At 36.2% G+C, this 27,414-nt stretch overlaps 1 protein-coding gene and 1 long non-coding RNA gene across 4 annotated transcripts in view; one reads left to right on the forward strand and one right to left on the reverse strand.

The window, feature by feature from the left end:
- The window catches only part of LOC309856038, a 1,055,650-nt gene that overhangs the window by 857,018 nt on the left and 171,218 nt on the right, over positions 1 to 27,414 (reverse strand). The window lies entirely within an intron of this gene.
- GABRA3 (gamma-aminobutyric acid type A receptor subunit alpha3) overlaps positions 1 to 27,414 on the forward strand; it is a 387,573-nt gene that overhangs the window by 86,410 nt on the left and 273,749 nt on the right. For all 3 annotated transcript variants that reach the window (XM_082716626.1, XM_082716628.1, XM_082716627.1), the window contains exon 2: positions 16,357 to 16,533. In XM_082716626.1, the coding sequence (XP_082572752.1) occupies positions 16,394 to 16,533 (140 nt within the window). In that variant the 5' untranslated portion in view covers positions 16,357 to 16,393. The remainder of the gene's footprint in view (positions 1 to 16,356; positions 16,534 to 27,414) is intronic.

Below are 27,414 nucleotides of genomic sequence, written 5' to 3' on the forward strand. Positions count from 1 at the left end.
GAACCCAAGAGTAAAATAGAACAGAAAATTATGGAGACAATCTATAGAAGCAAGGACTTCACAGGCAACATGATGTCAATAAAAACGTATCTTTCAATAATTACTTTCAATGTGAATGGCCTAAATGTTCCCATAAAATGACACAGGTTTGCAGGTTGGATAAAACGACAGACCCGTCCATATGCTGCTACAGGGGACCCATTTGGAATGTAAATATACATCCAGACTGAAAGTGAAGGGATGGAGAAGCATCTTTCATGCCAATGGGCCTCAAAAGAAAGCTGGGGTAATGATTCTCATATCAGATAAATTAGATTTTAAACTAAAGACTGTAGTCAGAGGTAAAGAAGGACACCACATCATTCTTAATGGGACTATCCACTAAGAAGATCAAACAATTGTAAATATTTATGCCCCCAATAAGGGAGCAGCCAACTACATAAGACGACTGTTAATCAAGATAAAGAGTCATATTGCTATGAATACATGAATAGTAGGGGATCTCAACATGCCACTCTCAGTAATAGATAGGTCATCCAAGCAGAAAATCAATAAAGAAACAAGAGCATTGAATGACACATTGGACCAGATAGACCTCATAGATATATAGAGAACATTCCACCCTAAAACAACAGAATACTCATTCTTCTTGAGCGCACATGGAACTTTCTCCAGAATAGACCACATACTTGGTCACCAATTAGGGCTCAACTGATACCAAAAGATTGAGATTATTCTCTGCATATTCTCATGCCACAGTGCCTTGAAACTGGAACTCAACCACAAGAAAAAATATGGAAGAAATTTAAATACTTGGAAGCTAAAGACCACCCTGCTTAAGAATGGTTCAATCGGGAAATAAAAGAACTTAAACAATTCATGGAAACTGATGAGAATGAAGACACATCGGAACAAAGCCTATGGGATATGGCAAAGGCGGTCCTAAGGGGGAAATACATAGTCATCCAAGCCTTACTTAAAAAAAAAAAAAAAAAACAAAACCAAAAAACTGAAAAATCCAGAATGTACCAACTGTCTTTACACCTTAAAGAACTGGAGACTCAACAACAAATTAAGCCAACCCCCCACACAAGAAGGGAAATAAACAAGATTAGAGCAGAGATCAATGAGATAGAAACTAGAGATACAGTAAAACACATCAATGAAACTAGAAGCTGGTTTTTTGAAAGAATCAATAATATTGATAAACCACTGGCCAAAGTAATCCAAAAGAAAAGAGAGAGGACCCAATTTGATAAAATTATGAATGAAAAGGGACAGATTATGACTAACACCAAGGATATAGAAATAATCATCAGAAGTTATTATCAACAGTTACATGCCAATAAGTTAAGCAACCTAGAAGAAATGGATGCATTCCTGGAAACCTGTAAACTTCCAAAATTGAATCAGGAAGAAATTGACAACCTGAATAGACAAATATCTAGTAATGAGATGGAAGCAGTGATGAATAACCTCCCAAAATGCAAGAGCCCAGGACCTGATGGATTCCCTGGGGAATTCTATCAAACATTCAAAGATGAAATAATACCTATTCTTCTGAAGCTGTTTCAAAAAATAGGAACAGAAGGAAAACTTCCAGATTTTTTTTATGAAGCCAGCATTACCCTCATTCCCAGACCAGGTAAAGACCCCACCAAAAAGGAGAATTTCAGACCAATATCCCTGATGAATATGGATGCCAAGATTCTTAACATGATCCTAACTAATAGGATCCAACAGTACATTAAGAAGATTACCCACCATGACAAATTGGGATTTATCCATGGGATACAAGCATGGTTCAACATTCACAACTCAATCAATGTGATAGAACAAATCAGCAAGAGAAGAGAGAAAAGACACATGGTCCTCTCAATTGATGCAGAAAAAGCATTTGACAAGATACAACATCCTTTACTGATTAAAACCCTTCAAAGTATAGGGATAGAGGGAACATTCCTCAACTTCATAAAATCTATCTATGAATAGATAGTGAATATCATTCTCAATGGGGAAAAACTGAAAGACTTCCCACTGAGATCAGGAATACAACAAGGATGCCCTCTCTCACTATTCTTGTTCAACATAGTACTAGAAGACCTAGTACAGCAATCAGATAACAAGAAGAAATAAAAAGTATTCAAATTGGCAAAGAAGAAGTCAAACTCTGTCTTAGCAGATTACATGATGCTTTATATAGAAAACCTAAAAGACTCCACCCCCAAACTACTGGAACTCATACAGCAATTCAGTAATGTGGCAGAATACAAAATCAATGTACAGAAATCAGTTGCTTTCTTATACACCAACGATGAAAATATAGAGAGTCAATTATTATATGGTTTCACTTACTTGTGGAGCATAAGGAATAACATAGAGGTCACTGGGAGATGGAGAGGAGAAGTGAGTCAGGGGAAAATTGGAGGGGGAAACAAACCATGAGAGACTGTAGACTCTGAAAAACAAACTGAGGGTTTTTGAGGGGAGAGGGGTGGGGGGCATTGGGTGAGCCTTGTGGTGAGTATTTAGAATGGTTCATATTGTATGGAGCACTGGGTGTGGTGCATAAACAATGAATCTTGGAGCACTGAGAAAATAATTTTTAAAAACATTAAAAAATAAAATATAGAAAGGGAAATTAGAGAATCAATTCCATTTACTATAGCACCAAGAACCATAAGATACCTGGGACTAAACCTAACCAAAGAGGTAAAAGATCTGTACTCAAGGAACTACAGAACACTCATGAAAGAAATTGAAGACACAAAAAGATGGTAGAGCATTCCGTGCTCCTGGATTGGATACTACAGACAAAGGACTGATATCCAAGATCTGTAAAGAACTCAAACTCAACACACACAAAACAGAAAATCACATCAAAAAAGGGGGCAGAAGCCATGAACAGACACTTCTCCAAAGAAGACATAGAAATGGCTAACAGCCACATGAAAAAATGTTCATCATTAGCGCTCAGGGAGATTCAAATCCAAACCACATTTAGACACCACCTTACACCAGTTAGAATGGCCAAAATCAACAAGACCGTAAACAACAAGTGTTGGAGAGGATGTTGAGAAAGGGGAACCCTCTTACACTGTTGGTGGGAATGCAAGCTGATGTAGCTGCTCCAGAAAACATTGTGGAGATTCCTTAAGAAATTAAAAATAGAGCTACCCTATGACCCTGCAATTGCACTACTGGGTATTTACCCCAAAGATACAGATGTAGTGAAAAGAAGGGCCATTTGCACCCCAACATTCATAGCAGCAATGGCCACAGTCACCAAACTTGGAAAGAACCAAGATGGACGGATGAATGGATAAAGAAGATATGGTCCATATATACAATGAAATATTATGCCTCCATCAGAAATACCCAACTTTTGTATCAGCATGAGCGGGACTGGAGGAGATTATGCTGAGTGAAATAAGTCATGCAGAGAGAGTCAATTATATGGTTTCACTTGTAGAGCATAAGGCATAGCACAGGGGACATTAGGAGATGAAGAGGAGAAGTGAGTTGGGGGAAATTGGAGGGGAGACAAACCATGAGAGACTGTGGACTCTGAGAAACAAACTGAAGGTTTTTGAGGGGCGAGAGGTGGGGGACATTGGGTGAGCCTTGTGGTGAGTATTAAGAATGGTACATATTGTATGGAGCACTGAGTGTGGTGCATAAACAATGAATTTTGGAACATAAACACAAAAATTAAATTGAATTAAAAAAATAAATTGAGCACCATTGACAACGGTATTGTGTTTAAATTTGTATTTCTGCATTTACTTAGGTCTTCATCATCTCTCTATCATTCTATAGTTTTATCTTACAGAAGCACTGTACATCATTTGTTAGATTTATTTCTAGGCCTCGGCAATTCTTTTTAAATTGAAATATTATTGTCATCCAGTGTTATATTAGTTTCAGATATTCAATCTATTCAACAATTACATATATCACTCAGTACTCATCATGATAAATGTGCTTTGGCTCTCCTTTATCTATTTCATCCATCACCCCCTGACCAGCTCCCCTCTGGCAACCACCAGTTCATTCTCTGTATTTAAAAGTCTGGTTTTTGTTGTTTGTCTTTTTTTTTTCTTTGTTTTTGTTTTTTAAATTTCACATATGAGTGAAATCACATGGTATTTGTCTTTCTCTGTCTGACTTATTTCACTTAGCATTATACCCTGTAAATCAATCCATGTTGATGCAAATAGCAAGATCACATTCTTTTTTATGGCTGACTAATATTCCAGTGTATATATACACTACATCTTCTTCTTTTTTAAATCATTACCAAACCCTGACTTTTCCCGTTTATTTACACACACACATACACACACACACACACACGATGATAAATGACCCCCAGGATAATAATCAACTGTGGTCCTAGGAGCCAAGTACACATCATGAGAATTCATCTTGATGATGCCCAGCTATAGACTTAGTAACAATCGTGACAATGACACTGCAGAGGACATTGCACATGGACCTTATTTTCAAAGACCAACAATTTGAGATGTCTATATAGACTTCCTACAATATCTCTATCCCATAACCACCTGGATATTTACCTGCCCTGATAGTTTTTAGATTAGTAACATTAGTTTCTAACACTCCCTATGACACCACTTAAAACCTACCTTCTGATTGTTTTCTTTTCTTTTTTTTAAAATTTATTTCTTTTCAGTGTAACAGAATTTATTGTTTATGCACCACACAGTGCTCCATGCAATACATGCCCTCCATAATACCCACCACCTGGCTCCCCCAACTTCCCACCCCTTGCCCCTTCAAATACCTCAGATTGTTTTTCAGAGTCCATAGTCTTTCATGGTTCATCTCCCCTTCCAATTTATCTCAACTCCCTTCTCTCCATCTCCCTATGTCCTCCATGTTATTTGTTATGCTCCAAAAATAAGTGAAACCATATGATAATTGACTCTCTCTGCGTGACTTATTTCACTCAGCATAATCTCTTCCAGTCCCGTTCATGTTGCTACAAAAGTTGGGTATTCATCCTTTCTGATGGAGGCATAATACTCCATAGTGTATATGGACCACATCTTCCTTATTCATTCGTCCATTGAAGGGCATCTTGGTTCTTTCCACAGTTTGGCAACCGTGGCCATTGGTGCTATAAACATTGGGGTACAGATGGCCCTTCTTTTCACTACATCTGTATCTTTGGGGTAAATACCCAGTAGTGCAATTGCAGGGTCATAGGGAAGCTCTATTTTTAATTTATTGAGGAATCTCCACAATGTTCTCCAAAGTGGCTGCACCAACTTGCATTCCCACTAACAGTGTAAGAGCTTTCCCCTTTCTCCACATCCTCTCCAATACACGTTGTTTCTTGTCTTGCTAATTTTGGCCATTCTGACTGGTGTAAGGTGGTATCTCAATGTGATTTTAATTTGAATCTCTCTGAGGACTAGCGATGATGAACATTTTTTCATGTGTCTGATAGCCATTTGTATGTCTTCATTGGAGAAGTGTCTGTCATATTTTCTGTCCATTTTCTGACATGATTGTCTGTTTTGTGTGTGTTGAGTTTGAGGAGTTCTTTATAGATCCTGGATATCAACCTTTTGTCTGTACTGTCATTTGCAAATATCTTCTCCCATTCCGTGGGTTGCCTCTTTGTTTTCTTGACTGTTTCCTTTGCTGTGCAGAAGATTTTGATCTTGTTGAAGTCCCCAAAGTTCATTTTCGCTTGTTTCCTTTGCCTTTGGAGACATATCTTGAAAGAAGTTGCTGTGGCTGATATCGAAGAGATTACTGCCTATGTTCTCCTCTAGGATTCTGATGGATTCCTGTCTCACATTGAGGTCTTTTATCCATTTTGAGTTTATCTTTGTGTATGGTATAAGAGAATGGTCGAGTTTCATTCTTCTACATATAGCTGCCCAGTTTTCCCAGTACCATTTATTGAAGAGACTGTCTTTTTTCCACTGTATATTTGTTTTGTCAAATATTATTTGACCATAGAGTTGAGGGTCCATATCTGGGTTCTCTACTCTGTTCCACTGGTCTATGTGTCTGTTTTTATGCCAGTACCATGCTGTCTGGTGATCACAGCTTTGTAGTAAAGCTTGAAATCAGGTAACGTGATGCCCCCCGTTTTATTTTTGTTTTTCAACATTTCCTTAGCCATTTGAGATCTCTTCTGATTCCATACAAATTTCTGGATTATTTGCTCCAGCTCTTTGAAAAATATCAGTAGAATTTTGATCAGAATGGCATTAAAAGTATAGATTGCTCTAGGCAGTATAGACATTTTAACAATGTTTATTCTTCCAATCCAAGAGCATGGAATGGTCTTCCATCTTTTTGTGTCTTCTTCAATTTCTTTCATGAGTGTCCTGTAGTTCCTCAAGTACAGATCCTTTACCTGTTTGGTTAGGTTTATTCCCAGGTATCTTATGGTTCTTGGTGCTCTAGTAAATGGAATCGATTCTCTAATTTCCCTTTCTGTATTTTCATTGTTAGTGTATAAGAAAGCCACTGATTTCTGTACATTGACTTTGTATCCTGCCACGTTACTGAATTGTATGAGTTCTAGTAGTTTGGGGGTGGAGTCTTTTGGGTTTTCCCTATAAAGAATCATGTCATCTGTGAAGAGAGAGAGTTTGACTTCTTCATTGCCAATTTGGATACCTTTTATTTCTCTTTGTTGTTTGATTGCTGTTGCTAGGACTTCTAATACTATGTTGAAAAAGAGTGGTGAAAGTGGGCATCCTTGTCTTGTTCCTGATCACAATGGGAAGGCTGTGAGCTTTTTCCCATTTGCTGTGGGTTTTTCATAGATAGATTTTATGAAGTTCAGGTACACTACATCTTCTTTTTATTTTTTTAAGATTATTTATTTATTTATTTGACACAGAGAGATCACAAGTAGGCAGAGAGGCAGGCAGAGAGAGAGGAAGGGAAGCAGGCTCCCTGCCGAGCAGCGAGCCCAAGCGGGACTCGATCCCAGGACCCTGAGACCATGACCTGAGCCGAACGCAGCAGCTTAACCCACTGAGCCACCCAGGCGCCCCTACACTACATCTTCTTTATCCATTTTTCTATGAATGGCCACTTAGATTGCTTCCGTATCTTGGTTATTGTAAATAATGCTTCAATAAACATAGTGGTTCATATATCTTTTCAAAATAGTGGGTTTTTTCCTTTGGTTAAATACCCAGTAATGGAATTACTGGATCACATGGTACCTCTTAACTCCATGTTATTATACATATAATTTAAAAATTAAGTATATAATCATTTATGTTTAGAACTGAATTGACTTCTGGATATTAATTTTATATCCAGCTATTTTCAAAAAGTCTCTTACAAATACCAATATTTTATTTGTTGATTGTCTGAAATTTTCTATATACACAGTCATATCATGTCTATCTATGAGTTTTGTTTCTTCCTTCCCAAACTTTAACTCTTTTCTTATTCTTATTTTCTTCCACTACCTAGGACTTTTAATAGAAGGTAGAACAGGATTCGCATCATGTTCCTGATCTGAAAAGGAAAGTTTTTATAATTTCTCCTTTTGGTATGTTGTTTTCTATAGGTTGTTTTGTAGAAACACTTCAATAAATCAAAGAAATTCCCTTCTAGTTTTATATTGATAGTCATAACTTTAAAAAAATCTATTGTTTTAGATTAATTATATTAATTGATGTTCTAGTATTCAAATAATTTTGAATACCTAGAATAAACCCAATTTGGACATGATGTATTATTTATTTTAGGTATTGGATATAATTGCTAAATTTCTTCTGGATTTTTGCTAGAAATTTTTTTTCTCATGCTGTCATTGTCAGGGTTTGATATTAAGGTTTCTCTAATCTAATAACATATTTGGGGATATTGCATCTTTTATCATTTATGGATAAATTTACATATCATTTACATTATTTCCTCCTTGAAAGTTCAGCAAAACTCACGGGTTAAATCATCCGGTCCTGGGTTTTCTTTGTGGACACACTTTTTATTGCTCTTTCCATTTATTTACTGTTTACAGGACTATTCATTTTCTCTAATTTCTTCTCAATTCTGTCTTAGTGAGTTCTATTTTTTTATGAATTTGTTCATCTCATATAAATCTTCAAACTAGTTGTTACAAAGTTAAAGTACATGCTTGATCTGTTTGTTAGTTATTCCAATGAATCAACTTTTGGCTTTCTTAATCATCTCTTTTATAAATTATTTTCTATTTCAAAAATTAATGCTCCTATCTTTATTAGTATGTTTACTATATGAGCTTATTTTGATCTTTTTCATCCATTAAGTTTTTTTCTTTTTGATATACATATATAAAGCCACATGTTTTTCTTTAAGTATTGTTAGCTGCATGTCATAAGTTTAAATAGTGATTTTTTTTGTTGTACACTTATGATGTCCTAATTTGTATTTGGATGTTATTTGGCCATGAGTTTCATATATATCCATATCCTATGTGTGTATATCGTTTTAATCATTTGAAATTTGTTGTAATTGACTTTCTAGTCTTGTACGTTTTTATAAATATATCTAGTGAGATTAAAAATAATGTGTATTTTTGTCATCAGTGGCTATAGTATACTATATATTTCCAATATATAGAATATATATTTGAATATATATATATTTGAGATTTGTTACTCATCTTGTTAACATCTTTTCTATCTGTCGTGATTTTAAAAATCTGTATAATCTGTCAATTTCCAAAAGAGGTGTGTTAAAGTACCCCATTATGATCATAGCTATGTCTATGTTTCTTTTTAGTTCTGTCCATTTCTGCTTTACATATCTTAAAGCTGTGTTGTTAGATGTATGGAAATTTATTACATTTCTTTTTTTAAAATTTTCAGCATAACAGAATTCATTATTTTTGCACCACACCCAGTGCTCCGTGCAATCCGTGCCCTCTATAATACCCACCACCTGGTACCCCGACCTCCCACCCCCCGCCCCTTCAAACCCCTCAGATTGTTTTTCAGAGTTCATAGTCTCTCATGGTTCACCTCCCCTTCCAATTTCCCCCAACTCCCTTCTCCTCTATAACTCCCCTTGTTTTCCATGTTATTTGTTATGCTCCACAAATAAGTGAAACCATATGATAATTGACTCTCTCTGCTTGACTTATTTCACTCAGCATAATCTCTTCCAGTGCTATCCATGTTGCTACAAAAGTTGGGTATTCGTCCTTTCTGATGGAGTCATAATACTCCATAGTGTATATGAACCACATCTTCCTTATCCATTTGTCTGTTGAAGGGCATCTTGGTTCTTTCCACAGTTTGGCGACCATGGCCATTGCTGCTATAAACATTGGGGTACAGATGGCCCTTCTTTTCACTACATCTCTATGTTTGGGGTAAATACCCAGTGTGCAATTGCTGGGTCATATGGAAGCTCTATTTTTAATTTCTTGAGGAATCTCCACACTGTTCTCCAAAGTGGCTGCACCAACTTGCATTTTTGTTAAATTGAACATTTTACCATATAGAGTTTTCCTCTTTATCTTTAGTAAAAGCTTTGATTTAAAGTTTTTACTTCCTGAATATTACAAATAATGTTTTGGTTAATATTTGCATAGCATTACTTTTTCCTTTTCCTTTAAACTTTTCTGTTCCTTTGTGTTTTAGATATGACTCTTATAAACAATGCATAGCTAATTTATTTTTAGTATTTTTAATCTAGTCTGATAAACTCTTTATTTCAAATGGGGCCTTTAGAGACTAAAATTGCTAATATATCTGAATTAGAAACTATCATTTTTTAATGTTTTCTATTTAGTATGCCTATTTAATATTTTTTTTCTTTTATTTCTTATGTGGATTGACATTTCTTAAGTCATTTTATTTTTTCTCCTCTTCTAAAACAGAAGTTATGCAATCTGTTTCTATTTATATGTTGTATGTGCCATACTAAGATGTATGCTTTACTTTTCAAAGTCTTTTTATTTTCAGAAATTATATTTGGTTCTTTTTCAAGTCTCCCACTTTACTATTCCTAATATTCTGTTCTCCATAGATGTTTTAAGCTTTTTTTTGGTAGAGATTATAGATATTTCATCATTTGTGTCTGATAGGAAATATATTTTGAATTGTATTAATCCCAAGCCAGGGAAAATTTTAGAGGTATCCCTTTAAAGGGGAAGCCCACAAAGGAGATAGAATATAAATGGTCAGAGGTGTAGTGTAACTAGGGTGGTAACATGGAATTCAAGGACTTTCAGAGGAGAAGGTTGTGGTCAGTGCTGGTTTATGTTTTTCCAGGCAGTTACAAAAGAGTAAGAGAGAGGAAAGTGTGTTGAAGACACATACCAGAGGATGATTTTGTTGATATTATGGACTACATATGTAACCCAAGTAAGGCAAGAAAGGAAGTAAGAACATGAAGGTGGTAATATGCAATTGAAAGGTGGTAGGATCAAGGGATTGATGATTAGGGTTAACCCTAATAGAATAATTAGGCAGAATAATTAACAGCTTAAAGGTACTGGATGAAAATGGTTGGAAAAGTTGTGATCAGATAGTTATTTGAGTTCATGGATTTGTAATGACAAGATTAATGATATGACCATGAGAATAAGTGAATAGATTAGGGTGAAGCTGAGGCTCACTGGAGGGCAAGGGGTCAAGGAACTGATCTGTAGTTTACAGTGACCAAGGATTATTACATGTCAAACATAATGCTTAATTATGCCCATGAATTATGCCATTTAATTCTTACAACACTCCTATATGGCAGTATTATCATTATCAACTTTTTATAGATGTAAATGTTGAGTCAAGTCATTCATCCAATCTCAGATTGCTGTGTGGCATACCAAGAATTGGCAGATATTTCTGGGTTCAAAGCTTATAATAATATTTATGGCTTTAAAGCTTATAATAATGGCAATGCTTTGAGGCTAAGTAGAATTAGATGGCCTCAAATAAAACTTTTGTGACAAACTGAGGCAAAGAAATGTCAGAGTTGGCTTTACAGTATCTGAATAGCAGCATTTGGGATGCCTCTGTTCAGTTAAAGTTCCAGCAGGTAGTGCCTCATGGCATCCAAGTGGGGAGTTGGTGGGTGGAATATCAGTATCTGGTTGTTTCTAGGCACTGAGATAAAGAAGTTTTAGGAATCCTAGTTGAAGGAGGTGCTGTGTCAGTGCCTTGTACATGGTAGATACTCAAAAGTTTGTGATAAAATGAATTTGTATTTGAACAGGATCTAACAGCAGACCTATCCAGGGAGCATGTCTTTAGTCAGGCATTTTATGTGTATTATTAATCTATAATTTTTATGAATATTATTATTTTTATTTTACACTGAAGAAGGAAGTCTTTAAGGCCTAACATGACTAGTATTTGGTAGTTCTGAGTAGTCTCTTGATCTGGTAGTATGAAGGTGATTTTTATACTATCTTACCTCATTTATTGATGTGACTTTTTCAAAATAACATTCATTCATTAACTATTTATTAAGTATGCATTATTTATCAGCATTCTGTGCATTGGGCATATATCTGTAAATAAGACAAGCAAAATTCCTTGTCCCTACTGAGCTTATATTGTACTGGAGTAACAGCCAATAACAAAAATACATGAAGTATATATTAGAAGTGCAAATGAGATATTACTTAGCCATCAGAAAGGATGAATATCTACCATTTACATTGACATGGATGGAGCTGGAGGTATTATACTACATGAAATAAGTCCATCAGAGAAAGAAAATTGTCATATGGTTTCACTCATATGTGGAATATAAGAAATAGTGCAGAGGATCATAGGGGAAGAGAGGGAAAAAGCAGAAATCAGAGAGGGAGACAAATCATGAGAGACTCTTGACTCTGGGAATCAAACTGAGGGTTGTGGAAAGGGACGTAGGGGGGAATGGGGTAACTGGGTAATGGGCATTAAGGAAGGCACATGATGTGATGAGCACTGGGTTTTATAGCAACTAATGAATCACTGAACACTATATCAAAAACTAATGATATGTTGGCTAATTGAGCTTAAGTTAAAAAATAAATAAGGGGCATCTGAGTGGCTCAGTGGGTTAAGCCTCTGCCTTCAGCTCAGGTCATGATCTCAGGGTCCTGGGATCGAGTCCCGCATCGGGCTCTCTGCTCAGCAGGGAGCCTGCTTCCTCCTCTCTCTCTGCCTGCCTCTCTGCCTACTTGTGATCTCTCTCTCTCTGTTAAATAAATAAATAAATAGATAGATAGATAAAATCTCTTTAAAAATAAATAAAAATAAAATAAGTTTAATTTAGAAAAGAAAGAAAAGAAGTGCAAATGAGGAAAAATAGAACAGGCAACTGCATAGGAAGTTTCCAGGATGTAAGGAAGTATTGAAGTTTTACATTGGGTCATCAGGGAAGGTCTCATTGGGAAAGGAGACATTTGAGGAAAACCACAAAGTGAGAGAAGGAAAAAACTATCTGGAAATTAGATAGAAAAATAGTCCCAGTAGAGGCAATAGCATTTGCAAAGGCCCTAGGGCTGGAACATGCCTGTTATATGCAACTGACAACAAGGAAGTCACAGTGGCTGAAGTAGAGTGAGTGAGAGAAGAGGATAGTAGAGGATAAAGTTATCCAGCTATCTGGAGATTAGATCACGTAGGTCCTTGTAGATCATAACATAGCTTTTGAACTGGGGAGCAATTGGATTTTGAGCAGAAGAGAGACATGATCTGACTTTACACTTTTAAAGTTCACTCTGTTGTATAGAGACAAGATTTTAGGAAAGCAGGGTCAGAGTCACCAAGCCCAGTTAAGAGGCTTTTGCAATGATCTCAGCAAAAGATGCCGAGTAATAGCAGTAGAGGTGATGATGAGTGGTTTTATTTTGAACATGTTTCTTTTTAAATGGAATGCCAATGAGACTTGCTGACAGATTGGATGTGGGATATGAGACTAAAAGAGGAATCAAGAATGACATCAGAGCTTTTACTCTGAGCAAATGGATGGGTAATTACCATTACCTGATATTGGAAAGACTACAGGGGGACCAGGTTTGTATGTGTGGGGAGCTTGATATCTGAACCTCAGATTTTAACACATTAGGTTTAAGATGCTTCTCAGACATCTAAGTGCAGATGTGGGTTGCAGGAGGTAATGGGGGTAGAGATATTAATTTATAAGTCATTAGCTTGTAGATAGTAATTCCTTCTAGTTTGTTACTTATACTTTCCTTTAGCTCTTGAGCAAAGTGAATTGGTTGAGTAAGCATTTTTTATTTTGGCTACGCAATCATGTAGTATGGTGGCTTGAGCATTTGTCAAATTTGTGTGCTCATGTACCATGGATAATCCATTATAACACCAAGATTATCTGAGCCTTCCCAAGGGTTATCCCCTCCTATTTCATTGTCAATCTGCTCCTATCACAAGCATCTGCTATTGTGTCCATGGTTATCTGAATACGTTTATTGATTGTAAGTTCATATGTCATTGGTGTTTATCCATGTGCTGTACTTACAGGACCATATACCAGGGTTGCCTACTTTTGCAATGTGGCTTGGCTTCTTTATATCAACTTTAAAACTGTTATTAGTATTACATTCTGTTAATGCAGCATAGTTGTTTAAATGCCCATGTCATCATATGATGTTCCTTTGCTGTAATTTTCAGCTTATTCATCACAGATGTATGTGCTATACTTCTTTGTTCATATGCTGTAGATAGCTATTTATTGCCTATTGGTCATCATTACTAAAGAGATACTAGTTCTTCATTGTGGCCACTTGTCTCTATATCTTATCTCTCTGCTCCAGGGAGAAATATTTTGAGCATGTTTGCCTACAGTTGGACCATGGCCTTCTGTTTCTGCATCATGGCAGTCTACTCTACTAGTATGCCTATCTGCTCCTAAACCATGTCATTCAATTCCTGATCATGGGTGCTACGGTACACACAGTGTGTGTTCACACATCATCACTAAGGGCTGATATACCAATTCCTCTTCACATACATCATGGTTGTCTAAGCATACTATAATTGTTTATAGCTACATGAATATTTGTCATGTTTGCAGGCCCTTTAAGTGTTATGGCTTTCAGTTTATGCATTATGGTCACTTGAAAATTCATCAAGCTTGTCAGAAGAACAATTTTAAGGGTCTTCTGTCCTACAGTCCTTGTGTGCACTTGTCCTACAGTCCTTGTTTGCACTTTTTTGATGGTCACCTGAGCATGTATCATGGTTATATGTTCATTTAATGCTAATACCTGCTAATGTGCCACATTTTTGTGTGTATATATACCAGGATTGGGGACTGTTTTGTATATATTTGCTAACTTGCTAAAGCTACCCATTCCAGTAACATTTTTTTTAACTTTTTTAAAAAAGATTTTATTTATTTATTTGACAGAGAGAGAGAGATCACAAATAGGCAGAGAGACAGACAGAGAGAGAGATGAGGAGAAGCAGGCTCCCCGCTGAGCAGAGAGCCCTATGTGGGACTCGATCCCAGGCCCCTGGGATCATGACCCGAGCCGAAGGCAGAGGCTTAACCCACTGAGCCACCCAGGCGCCCCTCCAGTAACATTTTTTAATTAAAAAATTAATTGTGGTTAAAAAGCACATAAAAAATCTTAACCACTTTTCAATATGCAGTTTAGTAGTGTTAGGTATTTACACTGTTGTGCAACAGTCAAGTGGCATGCTTTTGATCATGCATGATTTTTAAAAAAAGATTTTATTTATTTAATTGACACAGAGAGAAGTACAAGCAGGGGGAGTGGCAGGCAGAGGGAGAAGTAGGCTGTTGAACAGAAAGCACAATGTAGGGCTTGATCCCAGGACCCTGAGATTATGACCTGACCCAAAGGTAGACACTTAAATCAACTGAGCCACCCAGGTGCCCCTTGATCATGTGTAATGTCTTAAGTGTTTACCAAGGCTATTTTGTCTTGTACAGTGATTATTAGGCTCATGTGCTATGGTTTTCTGACCAATGTAGTCAAATAGTTTTATACATAAATGTCTTCACATGTATTATAATAATGTTTGTTAACAAAATGTTATGGGGTGCCTAGGTGGCTAAGTCAGTTCAGCATCTGCCTTCATAGTGGGCATTTTAAATGATACCCTAGAAGAAGCAAAGCAGGAACTTGTAGTGGGAATCCTAAGCTTGGGTCCTTGCCTAAATGTCCAGACTCTGGGTATGAGCAAGGTTGCTGTATTATAAAATGCCTAGGCAGCAACTCAAAGTAGATGTTTTCTCATCACAAAGATTCAAGAAGACAATTGAATATATGACCTAGTGGCTGCATTCTTTGGGATAAGATAAATTTAAAAAGACTTGTTGTTTATCTTCTTATCAAATAATGGCTCTCCAGCATGTATCTGTATTACATATTAGTCCCTTACCTAAACTTTCCTTGGGAAAAGAGTTTTAAAGACTTTCATTCTCTTTTGAAGTTAAGTCACTGATAAGACTTAAAAAGAGTATGGTGTTGTTGCAGAATTGGTCTCCTTCTAGTGGTCAATGTCTCAGATTCAAAGAAGCCATGAGGTTCAGAGATAGCAAAAAAGTGCCACTTTATACTGCTTTCTTAACTCCATGTCTTAGGTAAACATCCACTAGTCCAGAGTTCATAAAATAACCTTGCACACAGGCAACTCTAAATCATCTAATTCTATCATCAGTATAACTTGCTGACCTTTTAGGGTCTTCTGTACTAGGAAGATAGACTTGGATTTCTTATGTTGTGGTCCCTAAATGGGGCTGACTTTACCCTCAAACATTTATGGGGAATCATTATTTTCCTATTCTAGTGCCATGGTGTCTCATCACTCAGCATTTTCTCAGCCTGATTCAGAGGAAACAGTTCATCTACCCTAAGAACTTTGATCTTTTGGAAAATTGCATAACTGTATTGAAATGAGAATTAATCCCACAAATGCTATAAAGAGAGTTCAGATCTTAATATTCTAATATTTCCTACAATATTACACAGTTAACTATGACAAAGACATTTGTGAGAGTAAAGATCAAATAGGATTGGGGGAAAATAAAATGAAGACATGAGAGAGTATTTTAAATTCTTATGAAATTATGAAAAAGTAACTAAAACTGGGAAGACAGGGAAAGAGATGAAAGTATAACCCAAGACTCTGAATTATTGATTTAGAGCTCTTTACTCTTTATTGGATGGACTTTGGTATATTCAAGAAAGGAGTATGTGGGGAATGAATTTTGGTAGCATTGATGAACTAGGGAAAGGGGATTGTTACATTAATCATTTAATAACTGGATACTAGGAAAGTTAAATGGCTCTAATATAATTGAATAAAACCTTTTTTTAAACCTTTTTTCTTTTTTTGTCTTCCACCCCTTCTCCTTCCTCTTTTCCCTGAATAGGGATCTCACAGGTCTCTCCAAGTTGGTGCCTAAGAAAATGATAGTCACACAGATGAGTCACTTCTACACAACCAGCCTTGGGTTTCTTTTTCTGATTAATATTTTTCCTGGAATAACTGGCCAGGGGGAATCAAGACGACAAGAACCTGGGGACTTTGTGAAGCAGGATATTGGCGGGTAAGAACCCTTACCTCCTAGAACAAAAGAAAACTGTGATAAATTCTTGCCTTAGACCAAAACTTTTTATTTTTTTTTCCTAGAGGTACTCTGGTCCCTGATACTTAGACATTACATTTTATTTTATTTTATTTTATTTTATTTTTTAATTTTTTTATTTTCAGCATAACAGTATTCATTATTATTGCACCACACCCAGTGCTCCATGCAATCCGTGCCCTCTATAATACCCACCACCTGGTACCCCGACCTCCTACCCACCACCTGGTACCCCGACCTCCCACCCCCCACCCCTTCAAAACCCTCAGATTGTTTTTCAGAGTCCATAGTCTCTCATGGTTCACCTCCCCTTCCAATTTCCCCCAACTCCCTTCTCCTCTCTATCTCTTCATGTCCTCCATGCTCTTTGTTATGCTCCACAAATAAGTGAAACCATATGATAATTGACTCTCTCTGCTTGACTTATTTTACTCAGCATCATCTCTTCCAGTCCCATCCATGTTGCAACAAAAGTTGAGTATTCGTCCTTTCTGAAGGAGGCATTATACTCCATAGTGTATATGGACCATATCTTCCTTATCCATTCGTCCATTGAAGGGCATCTGAGCTATATTTCAATTTATTTGTTTATTTTTCTAATGTAAATTCAATTATAGAGGGCATGTGATGTGATGAGCACTGGGTCTTATATGCAACTAATGAATCATTGAACACTACACCAAAAACTAATAATGTACTATATGTGGGCTAATTGAATTTATATTGTATTTTTTTAAAAAATCATCAGCTCAAAATTACAAGGTAGAAAGAGATCTCAGGGGTCTTCTTGAGCAGCTCCTTAGCTCATGTTTAAATTCCCTCTGTAACTTCTTTTTTTTTTTTAAGATTTTATTCATTTATTTGACAGAGAGAGATCACAAGCAGACAGAGAGGCAGGCAGAGAGAGAGATAGAGGGAAGCAGGCTTCCTGCTGAGCTGAGAGCCCGATGCGGGACTCGATTCCAGGACCCGGGATCATGACCCGAGCTGAAGGTAGCAGCTTAATCCACTGAGCCACACAGGCGCCCCCCCTCTGTAACTTCTTAAAAGCAGTTCTTTCCAGCCGTTTGTACTCATTTTTTTTTTCTGTCTTAGATCTCCAACTTGTCCCATTTTATTGGCTCTGTCCTATTAGCATTTAAATGTGATCAAGAATCTCCCATGTTAAATTTAAAAATCTGTCCACCAATAGTACCTTAAATATTTCCTCCTCTTCACAGTCCTACTTCCTGAAAAAGCAGTTTTCTTTACTGTCTCTACTTACTCACCTCTCATCCATTTTTCCAGTGGTGCTGTCTGACTTTGAGCCTCATGACTCTAACGCAATTTATGCAACTAAGATGGCCAGTGTTGGCTCTGTTACTGAAATGAACACTTGTCTATTCTTATATTACCCAACTTTTTAAAAGTTTTTAGTAGCATGTAGTAACATTCAAAGTTGTTGATTTTTCTCTCCCTCAACACCTTTTTTATGAAATAAAAAACATACACACATATAAACATGCATAAAATATAAATATGTGGTTTAAGAACAATTCTTTCTTTTATTTCAGAGACATCACAATTCCCTGTTTCTTAGATTAAGATCTCTAAACGGGCCCAAGACAAGAATCCAAAAGCAAATAATTTATAGAGAGTGCTCTCAGAGAAACTTGTAGGAAGCAAGGAAAGCAAGATAGGGAAGGGAGGAAAGCAAAGCAAAGATGTGGTTTCACTTGAAGTGTAGCCTCCATTTGACCCCATGGGGTTGAATGGCTCTACAGATTTGGCCCCCCTCAGGCAAGGGGCTGGACTTCTATGGCCTCTTCCTAATCAGCCATTGCCTGTGGGCTAACTGGAGGAAGGCATAACCTCCCAGGCATTTTAAGGCAAGGTGGCTTTTTTCAGCCAATGTTAAAATACTCTGAAGTAGTAGAGGGACAGTTTCACTGGCCCAGGAAAAAAGATCTGGACATAGTACCAGCAGTAAATACTACACCTGATTTTCTTCATACTTTTATGGCTGTGCTTACTATAGTATTTTCCATACTATTACACAGCTGTATGAAATGCCTTTGTGATATAAAGATCTTTTGTAATCTTTTTGGTAATATTTTCCTTTGTTCACACATGTGTTGGTGTTTTTCTTTGTTTTGTTCTAAGTGTTCTTACCATACAGACACTGAGTGATTTAATCTATCCCCATGACATCATAACCTTTTATATATACCAATGACTCTCACCTCAATTATCATTCCTAATTTCTCTTGAGTGTCATTCCTCTATATTCAACATCTGAATTCCTCTATATTCAACATCTATTCATTGGACATGTCTACTTGGCTACCCATAAATTCCTTAATCTAAGTATGTCCAAATTAGTTTTATCATCTCCATCTCCCCCCCTTATTCTTAACAACAACAAAAACAACAAACATGATATGCTAGTCTTCCATTATCCTTAGTCAATAACACCACTATGCACCCCATTGCGCAAGCAAGACACTGAAATCATCTCTGCCAATTTTCTACTCTTTGATTTCTAGATTGAACTATTTTCCAAGGTATGTAATTACTACCTCTTTAGGATTCATCTACTTTCCCACAACTTTCCAGCTACCACCTTAGTTTAATCCAATATTGTCTTCCACTTGTACTATTACAAAAGTCTCTAGTTGGTCTTACTTTCTAAGGTCTTGCTCCCACCCAAACTAACCTCTGCTCTGTAGCCAATATTCCACAGTGTATGTTGAGTCATAGCTATTCTAGGTCATTTAATGGATTCCTATTTTCCCTAGACTAAAGCCCAAATTCCTTAAATGATTTTTTCCGATCCAATGTAACCCAGCCTCTACCCATCTTGGCAGCCTTATTTATTAGTCCTCCTGTCCCCAAACTTTGTGTTCCTCAGCTGTATGAAACTTCATTCAATTTTAAAACCCTATCTAATTCAGAGAATATTAGTAATAGCAATGATCCTCTTGAGCCTTAAAATATTTAAGTATTACACAGGATATTTTATTATTTGGTGGTGGCTTTTGTCTTATGTTTTACACTTGGCTACTACCCCATATTCTTGAAAGTGTTAGGACTTATTCCTAATTATTTTTGCAGGGTTATCTTAATATACTCTTTCCATCTATCAGAAATTTCAAAAGTAATTTCTGAGGCTGAAGGCTATAGAACTGGACTAATATGTCCTTAGAAACATGGACAATGAGGCCCTTTTTGTTCTTTACTCCAGTCTGAAAAAACAGGCTAATTCTGTTGTATTAATTTCTTATGTATCGGATTTCATTGGGTTATGACAGATGTTCTAAATAAGATGTAAATGCTAAATAAATGAACTTTATTTTTTCAAGTCCTAAATCTTGTTAAATTTTAACTCTGAGAATAAGGTTCTTTAAGAATTTATTGCAACTTTTCTTATAATCTTAAATAAAAATTTTGAACACCACTGTCCCTGTCCTTTGTAGCTTTATGATCATCATAGAGAACATTCATTATGTTAATTCTATATTTATATATGTTTTGTGTGTGTCTCCATGCTCAGTGTTAGTTGCAGTCTCTCCTGTTTACACTGCTTTGTTTACATCCTACTGGTGCTTAGAAAATCAGATAGCCAAATCTTTTAGTGATTATATTAAAGAGGACTTCAAGAGATCCTCCTTGAAAAAACCAAAGTAGTGCTAGATTTAATATAAGGGAATTTGAAACTTTTTTGAAGGGCTACCTTCAAATTAAATTAGATTAATGTCTAATTTACCTGACATGAGAATTGCTACCCCAGCTTTCTTTTGAGGCCCATTGGCATGAAAGATGCTTCTCCATCCCTTCACTTTCAGTCTGGATGTATCTTTACATTCCAAATAGGACTCTTGTAGACAGCATATGGATGGGTCCTGTTGTTTTATCCAACCTGCAACCCTGTGTCATTTTATGGGAGCGTTTAGGCCATTCACATTGAAAGTAATTATTGAAAGACCCATTTTTACTGACATCATGTTGCCTGTGGAGTCCTTGTTTCTATAGATTGTCTCCATAATTTTCTGTTCTATTTCACTCTTGGGTTCTTTCTTATTTTATAGAACTCCCCTTAATATCTCTTGTCGTGCCAACTTGGTGGTCACATACTCTTTCAAACCTTGCCAGTCTTGGAAGCTCTTTATCTCTCTATCCATTTTGAATGTCAACCTTGCTGGATAAAGTGTTCTTGCTGCATGTTCTTCTCATTTAGTGCCCTGAATATGTCTTGCCAGCCCTTTGGAAGGGCGAGACTACTAAAACCCTGGATCTAAATATTAGGGTTGGCACTGTATTTGTATTTGTTAGAAATAAAAAAGGGATGTCTGCGTGTATCAGTCATTAAGTGTCTGCCTTTAGCTCAGGTTCACGAACCCAGGGTCCTGAGATCGAGCCCCATATTGGGCTCCCTGTTCAGTGGGAAGACTGCTTCTCCTTCTTCCACTCCCCCTGCTGTGTTCCCTCTCTCCCCATGTCTTTCTCTGTCAAATAAATAAATAAAATCTTTTTTTTTCTTTTCTCTCATTTAAAAAATTTTTTTACACTTTTATTTATTTATTTTTTATTTTTTCAGTGTTCCAAGATTCATTGCTTATGTACCACACTCAGTGCTCCATGATATATATGCCCTCTCCAATACCCACAACCAGGCTAGCCCATCCCCCCACCCCCATCCCTTCCAAAACCCTCACCTTGTTTCTGAGTCCAGTGTCCCATGCTTAAAAATAAAAAGAATAAAACAATTCAACTTACAACTATGTGGTATATGCTGGTAGTTCTGATACTTAGCAGAGCTGCTTCTTTTTGTCTTTTTGTTTTTATACTTTCTTAATGATGTTCTTTTGTGTTGAAAAAATCCATTTGCATAAAATACCCAGTGCTCCATGCAATCCATGCCTTCCTTAATACCCTTCACCAGGCTCACCCATCACCCCCAAACCCTTCCCTTCTAAAACCTTAAGTTTGTTTCCTAGAGTCCATAGTCTCTCATGGTTTGTCTCTCACTCTGATTTCTTCCCCTTCATTTTCCCCTTCTCCTAATACCCTCCATGCTATTCCTTATGTTCCACAAATAAGTGAAACCATATGATAATTGACTCTCTCTGCTTGACTTATTTCACTCAGCATAATCTTCTCCAGTCCCATCCATGTTGATGCAAAAGTTGGGTATTCATCCTTTCTGATGGCTGAGTTATATTCCATTGTGTATATGGACCACATATTTATCCATTGGTCTGTTGAAGGGCATCTTGACTCTTTCCACACTTCGGCTATAGTGGACATGGCTGCTATGAACATTAGGGTGCATATTGGGGTATATATGGCCCTTCTTTTCACTACATCTGTATCTTTGGGGCAATTACCCAGTAGTGCAATTGCTGGGTCATAAGGTAACTCTATTTTTAATTTTTTGAGGAACCTCCACACTGTTTTCTGAAGTGGCTGCACCAATTTACATTCCCACCAACAGTGTAAGAGGGCTCCCTTTTCTCTACTACTTCTCCAACAAGTTGTTTCTTGCCTTGTTGATTTTTGCCATTCTGACTGATATAAGGTGGTATCTCAATGTGGTTTTGATTTTAATTTCCCTGATGGCTAATGATGATGAACAATTTTTCATGTGTCTGTTAGTCATTTGTATGTCTTCTTTGGAGAAGTGTCTTCTCATGTCTTCTGACCATTTTTTGACTTGATTACATGATTTTTGGATGCTGAGTTTAAGAAGTTCTTTATAGATCTTAGATATCAGCCCTTTGTAGTTTCATTTGCAAACCTCTTTGTTTTGTTGACTGTTTCCTTTGCTGTCCAAAATCTTTTTATCTTGATGAAGTTCTGAAAGTTCATTTTCACTTTTGTTTTCCTTGCCTTTGGAGACGTGTCTTGAAAGAAGTTGCTGTGGCTGATGTTGAAGAAGTTACTGCCTATGTTCTCCTCTAGGATTTTGATGGATTCTTGTCTCCCACTGAGGTCTTTAATGTCTTTTGAGTTTAACCTTTGTGTATAGTGTAAAAGAATGGTCCAGTTTCATTCTTCTGCATGTGGCTGTCCAATTTTCCCAGAATCATTTATTGAAGAGACTTTTTTCCATCAGATATTTTTTCCTGCTTTGTCAAAGATTAGTTGGCTGTAGGGTTGAAAGTCCATATCTGGACTCTCTATTCTGTTCCACTGGTCTATGTGTCTGTTTTTGTGCCAGTACCATGCAGTCTTGTTGGTCATAGCTTTGTAATATAGCTTGAAATCAGGCAACATGATGCTCCCAGCTTTGTTTTTCTTTTTCAATATTTCCTTGATGATTTGGAGTCTTTTCTGGTTCCATACAAATTTTAGGACTGTTTATTCTAGCATTTTGAAAAATGTCGTTGGTATTTTGATTGGGATGGTGTTGAAAGTATCAATTGCTCTAGGCAGCATAGACATTTTAACAATGTTTATTCTTCCACTACATCAAAAACTAATGATGTACTGTATAGTGACTAACATAACACAATAAGAAAAAATAAAGTAAAAAAAAACCAACAAAAAAGAAAAATTCCATTTGCCACATTATCTTATCCACTTTTTTCCAAGTTTTTATTTAAATTCCACTCAGTTAATATACAATGTAATAATAGTTTCAAGTGTAGAATTTAGTGGTTCATCACTTACAAAGAACACCCACTGCTCACAAGTGTCCTCCTTAATCCCCTTCACTTATTTAACCAATACCTACCAACCTCCTTTCCAGTAACCATCAATGTGTTCTCTATAGTTAAGAATATGTTTTATGGTTTGCCTCTCTTTTTTTCCCTCCTATGTTCATCTGTTTTATTTCTTAAATTCCACATATAAGTGAAATTATATGGTACTTGTTTTTCTCTCACTGATTTATTTCACTTCACATAATATACTCTAGCTCCACCTACATCTTCACAAATGACAAGATTTTATTATTTTTTTAAATTCTTTTTTATTTTTTTATAAGCATATAATGTATTTTTATCCCCAGGGGTACAGGTCTGTGAATCGCCAGGTTTACACACTTCACAGCACTCACCAAAGCACATACCCTCCCCAATGTCCATAACCCCACCCCCCTTCTCCCAACCCCACTCCCCCCAGCAACCCTCAGTTTGTTTTGTTCTGAAACTAATAATACACTATATGTTAATTAGTTAAATTAAAAAATAAAAAAAACTGTGGGCTCTTTCCATAATTGGGCTACTGTTGATAGTGCCACAAAACACTGGGGTGCTTGTGTCTCTTTGAATCAGTATTTTTGTATTCTTTGGATAAACAGCTAGTAGTGTAATTTCTGGGTTGTAGGGTAGCTCTGTTTTTAACTTTTTGAGGAGCCTCCATACTGTTTCCCAGAGTGGAGGATCACTTTGCATTCCTACCAACAGAATAAGAGGGTTCACCTTTTTCCACACACTTACCAACATCTGTTGTTTCCTTTGTTGTTAACTTCAGCCATTTTGAAAGGTGTGAGATGATATTTCATAGTAGTTTTGATTTGTTTGTTTGGTTTTTTTTGCTGAAGATGAGTAATGTTCAGCATATTTTCATGTGTCTATTACCCATCTGGATGTCTTCTTTGGAAGAAATGTCATTCATGTCTTCTGTGTATTTCTTAACTGGATTATTAGTTTTTTGGTTGTTAAGTTTGACAAGTTCTTCATAGATTTTGGATACTAGCCCTTTATCAGATGTATCATTTTCAACTATCTTCTCCCATCCCAAAGGTTGCCTTTTAGTTTTGTTGATTGTTTCCCTTGCTGTGCAGAAGCTTTTAATCTTGGTGAAGTCCCAGTAGTTTATTTTTGCTTTTGTTTCCCCTGCCTTTAGAGATATATCTAGTAAGAAGTTGGTACAGCCAAGGTCAAAGAGGTTGTTGCCTGTATTCTTCTCTCAGATTTTGATGACTGTTTCACATTTAGGTCTTTTATCCATTTTCAATTTATTTTTGTGTATGGTGTAAAAAAGTGGTTCAATTTCCTTCTGCATGTGGCTCTCCAGTATTCACAACACCATTCGTTGGAAACATTTTTCCTTTGGATATTCTTTCCTGTTTTGTCACAGATTAGTAGACCTTATAGTTGTGGGTCCATTTCTGAGTTGCCTGTTCTGTTCCATTAATCTATGTGTCTGTTTTTGTGCCAGTAACATACTGTCTTTATGACTACAACTTGGTATTAGAGCTTGAAATCTGGAATCATGATGATGCTTGTTTTGCTTTTCTTTTTCAAGATTGTTTTGGCTATTCAGGATCTTTTGTGGTTCCATACAAATTTTAGGATTGTTTTTTATGGATGATTTGTTCTAGCTCTGTGAAAAATGCTGGTGCTATTTTGATAGGGATTGCATTACATGTGTAGATTAGTTTGGGTAATATAGACATTTTAATAATATGTGTTCTTCCAAATCATGAGCATGGAATGTTTTTCCATTCCTTTGTGTCATTTTCAATTTCTTTCATAAATGTTCAATTGTTTTCAGAGTACAGACCTTTTATCTCTTTGGTTAGGTTTATTTCTAGGTTTCTTATGGTTTTTGGTGCCACAATTATAAATGGGATCAATTACTTGATTTCATTTACTGCTGCTTCATTATCAGTGTATATAACATGCAACTGATTTCTGAACATTGATTTTTGTCCTGAAGCTTTCATGAATTCATGTATCAGCTCTAGAAATTTTTTGGTGGAATCTTTGGGTTTTCTACTTAGAATATCATGTCATCTGCAAATACTGAAAGTTTGACTTGTTTCTTGTTGATTTGGATGCCTTTTATTTCCTTTTTGATGTCTGATTGCTGAGGCTAAGACTTCCAGTAATATGTTATATAGTAATGTAAGAATTGACATCTTTGACTTGTTCCTGGCCATAGGTGAAAGACTTTCATTTTTTTTTTTTTTTACCATTGAGGATTGTATTAGCTATGGATCTTTCATATATGGCCTTTATGATGTTGAGGTATGTTCCCTTTATCCTTACTTTGTTGAGGATTTTTAATCAAGAATGAATGCTCTGCTTTGTTAAAAGTATTTTTATATCTATTGAAAGGATTATATGGTTCTTATTCTTGCTTTTATTAATGTTGCTTATGATGTTGATTGATTTGTAAATATTGAACCATCCTTGCATCCTGGGAATAAATCCCACTTGATCGTGGTGAATGACTCTTTTAATGTACTGTTGGATTCAATATACTAATATTGAGAATTTTTGCATCCACATTTATCAGGGATATTGACCTATAACTCTCTTTTTTAGTGGGGCCTTTGTCTGTCTTTGGAATCAAGGTAATGCTGGCTTCCTAGAATGGTTTTAGAAATTTTTTTTTTCATTTTTATTTTTTGGAAGAGTTTGAGAAGAATAGGTATTAGCTCTTCTTTAAATGTCTGTTGGAATTCTCCTGGGAAGTCATGTGGCTGTGGACTGTTGTGTGCTGGGAGATTTTTTGATTACTGATTCAATTTCTTTGCTGGTTATCAGTTGGTGAAAGTGTTCTATTTCTTCCTGTTTTGGTTTTGTTTGTTTATATATTTCTATGAATTTATCCATTTCTTCCAGAATACCCAATTTATTGAACAAATGTGTAATTTTTCATAATATTCTCTTAAAAATGTTTGTTTTTCTGTAGTGTTGGTTGTGATCACTTGCATTTGTGATTTTATTAATTTGGGTGATTTATCTTTTCTTTTTGATAAATCTGGCTAGTGATTTATCAATTTCATTAATTCTTTCAATGAACCAGCTCTTAGTTTAGTTGGTCTGTTCTCCTGTGGTTTTTTTTGTTTGTTTGTTTGTTTGTTCATTTGTTTCTATAGCATTTATTTCTGCTCTAATCTTTATTATTAGATTCTTCTGGTAGTTTTAGGCTTCATTTGTTATTCTTTTCTAGCTCTTTTAGATGTAAGTTTTGGTTGAATATTTGCTTCTTCTGGTAGTTTTAGGCGTTACTTGTTATTCTTTCCTAGTTCTTTCAGGTGTAAGGTTAGGTTGGAATATTTGTTTCTTGAGGTAGGCCTGTACTGAATATACCTCCCTCTTAGGCCTACTTCTGCTGCCTCTCAAAGGTTTTGAACCCTTATGTTGTAATTTTCATTTGCTTCCATACATTTTTAAAATTACTTCTTTAGCTTTCTGGTTGATCTATTCATTCTTCAGTGAAACATTCTTTATCCTCCATGTACTTGAGCCTTTTCATATTTTTTCTTGTGGCTGACTTCAAGTTTCATAGTATTGTGGTCTGAAAATATGCATGGTATGATCTCGATCTTTTTGTACTTGTTGAGGGCTGATTTGTGACCTAGTGTGTGATCTGTTCTTGGGAATGTTCCATGCACACTAAAAAAATGTGTATTCTGCTTTAGGATGAAATGTTCCAAATATGTCTATTATATATGGGCCAGTGTGTCACTCAGCCATTGTTTCCTCATTCATCTTCTGCTTCGATGATCTGTCCAGTGTTGCAAATGGGGTATTAAGGTCCCTTACTGTTATTTTATTATTACCAATGACTTCCTTTATGTTTATTATTAATTATTTTACGTATTTGGGTGCTCCCAAATTGGGGAGATAAATAATTACAATTCTTAGATCTTCTTGTTGGATTAGAGACCTTAATTTTGACGTTATGCCCTTCACCTCTTGTCATAGTCTTTCATTCAAAATCTAGTTTGTCTGATATAAGTGTGGCTACTTTGGCTTTTGACATCCTTTACCATGACAAATTCTTCTCCATCCCCTCACTTCTTCATTTTAAAAAATATTATTTGTTTATTTTAGAGAGAGAGTGTGTGTGTGAGAATGAGGGAGGGACAGAGAGAGGAAGAGAATTCCAGAGGATTCCCTG

This window comes from Mustela nivalis, assembly GCF_964662115.1.
Source record: "Mustela nivalis genome assembly, chromosome: X".
In the NCBI taxonomy this organism is placed as follows: Eukaryota; Metazoa; Chordata; class Mammalia; order Carnivora; family Mustelidae; genus Mustela; species Mustela nivalis.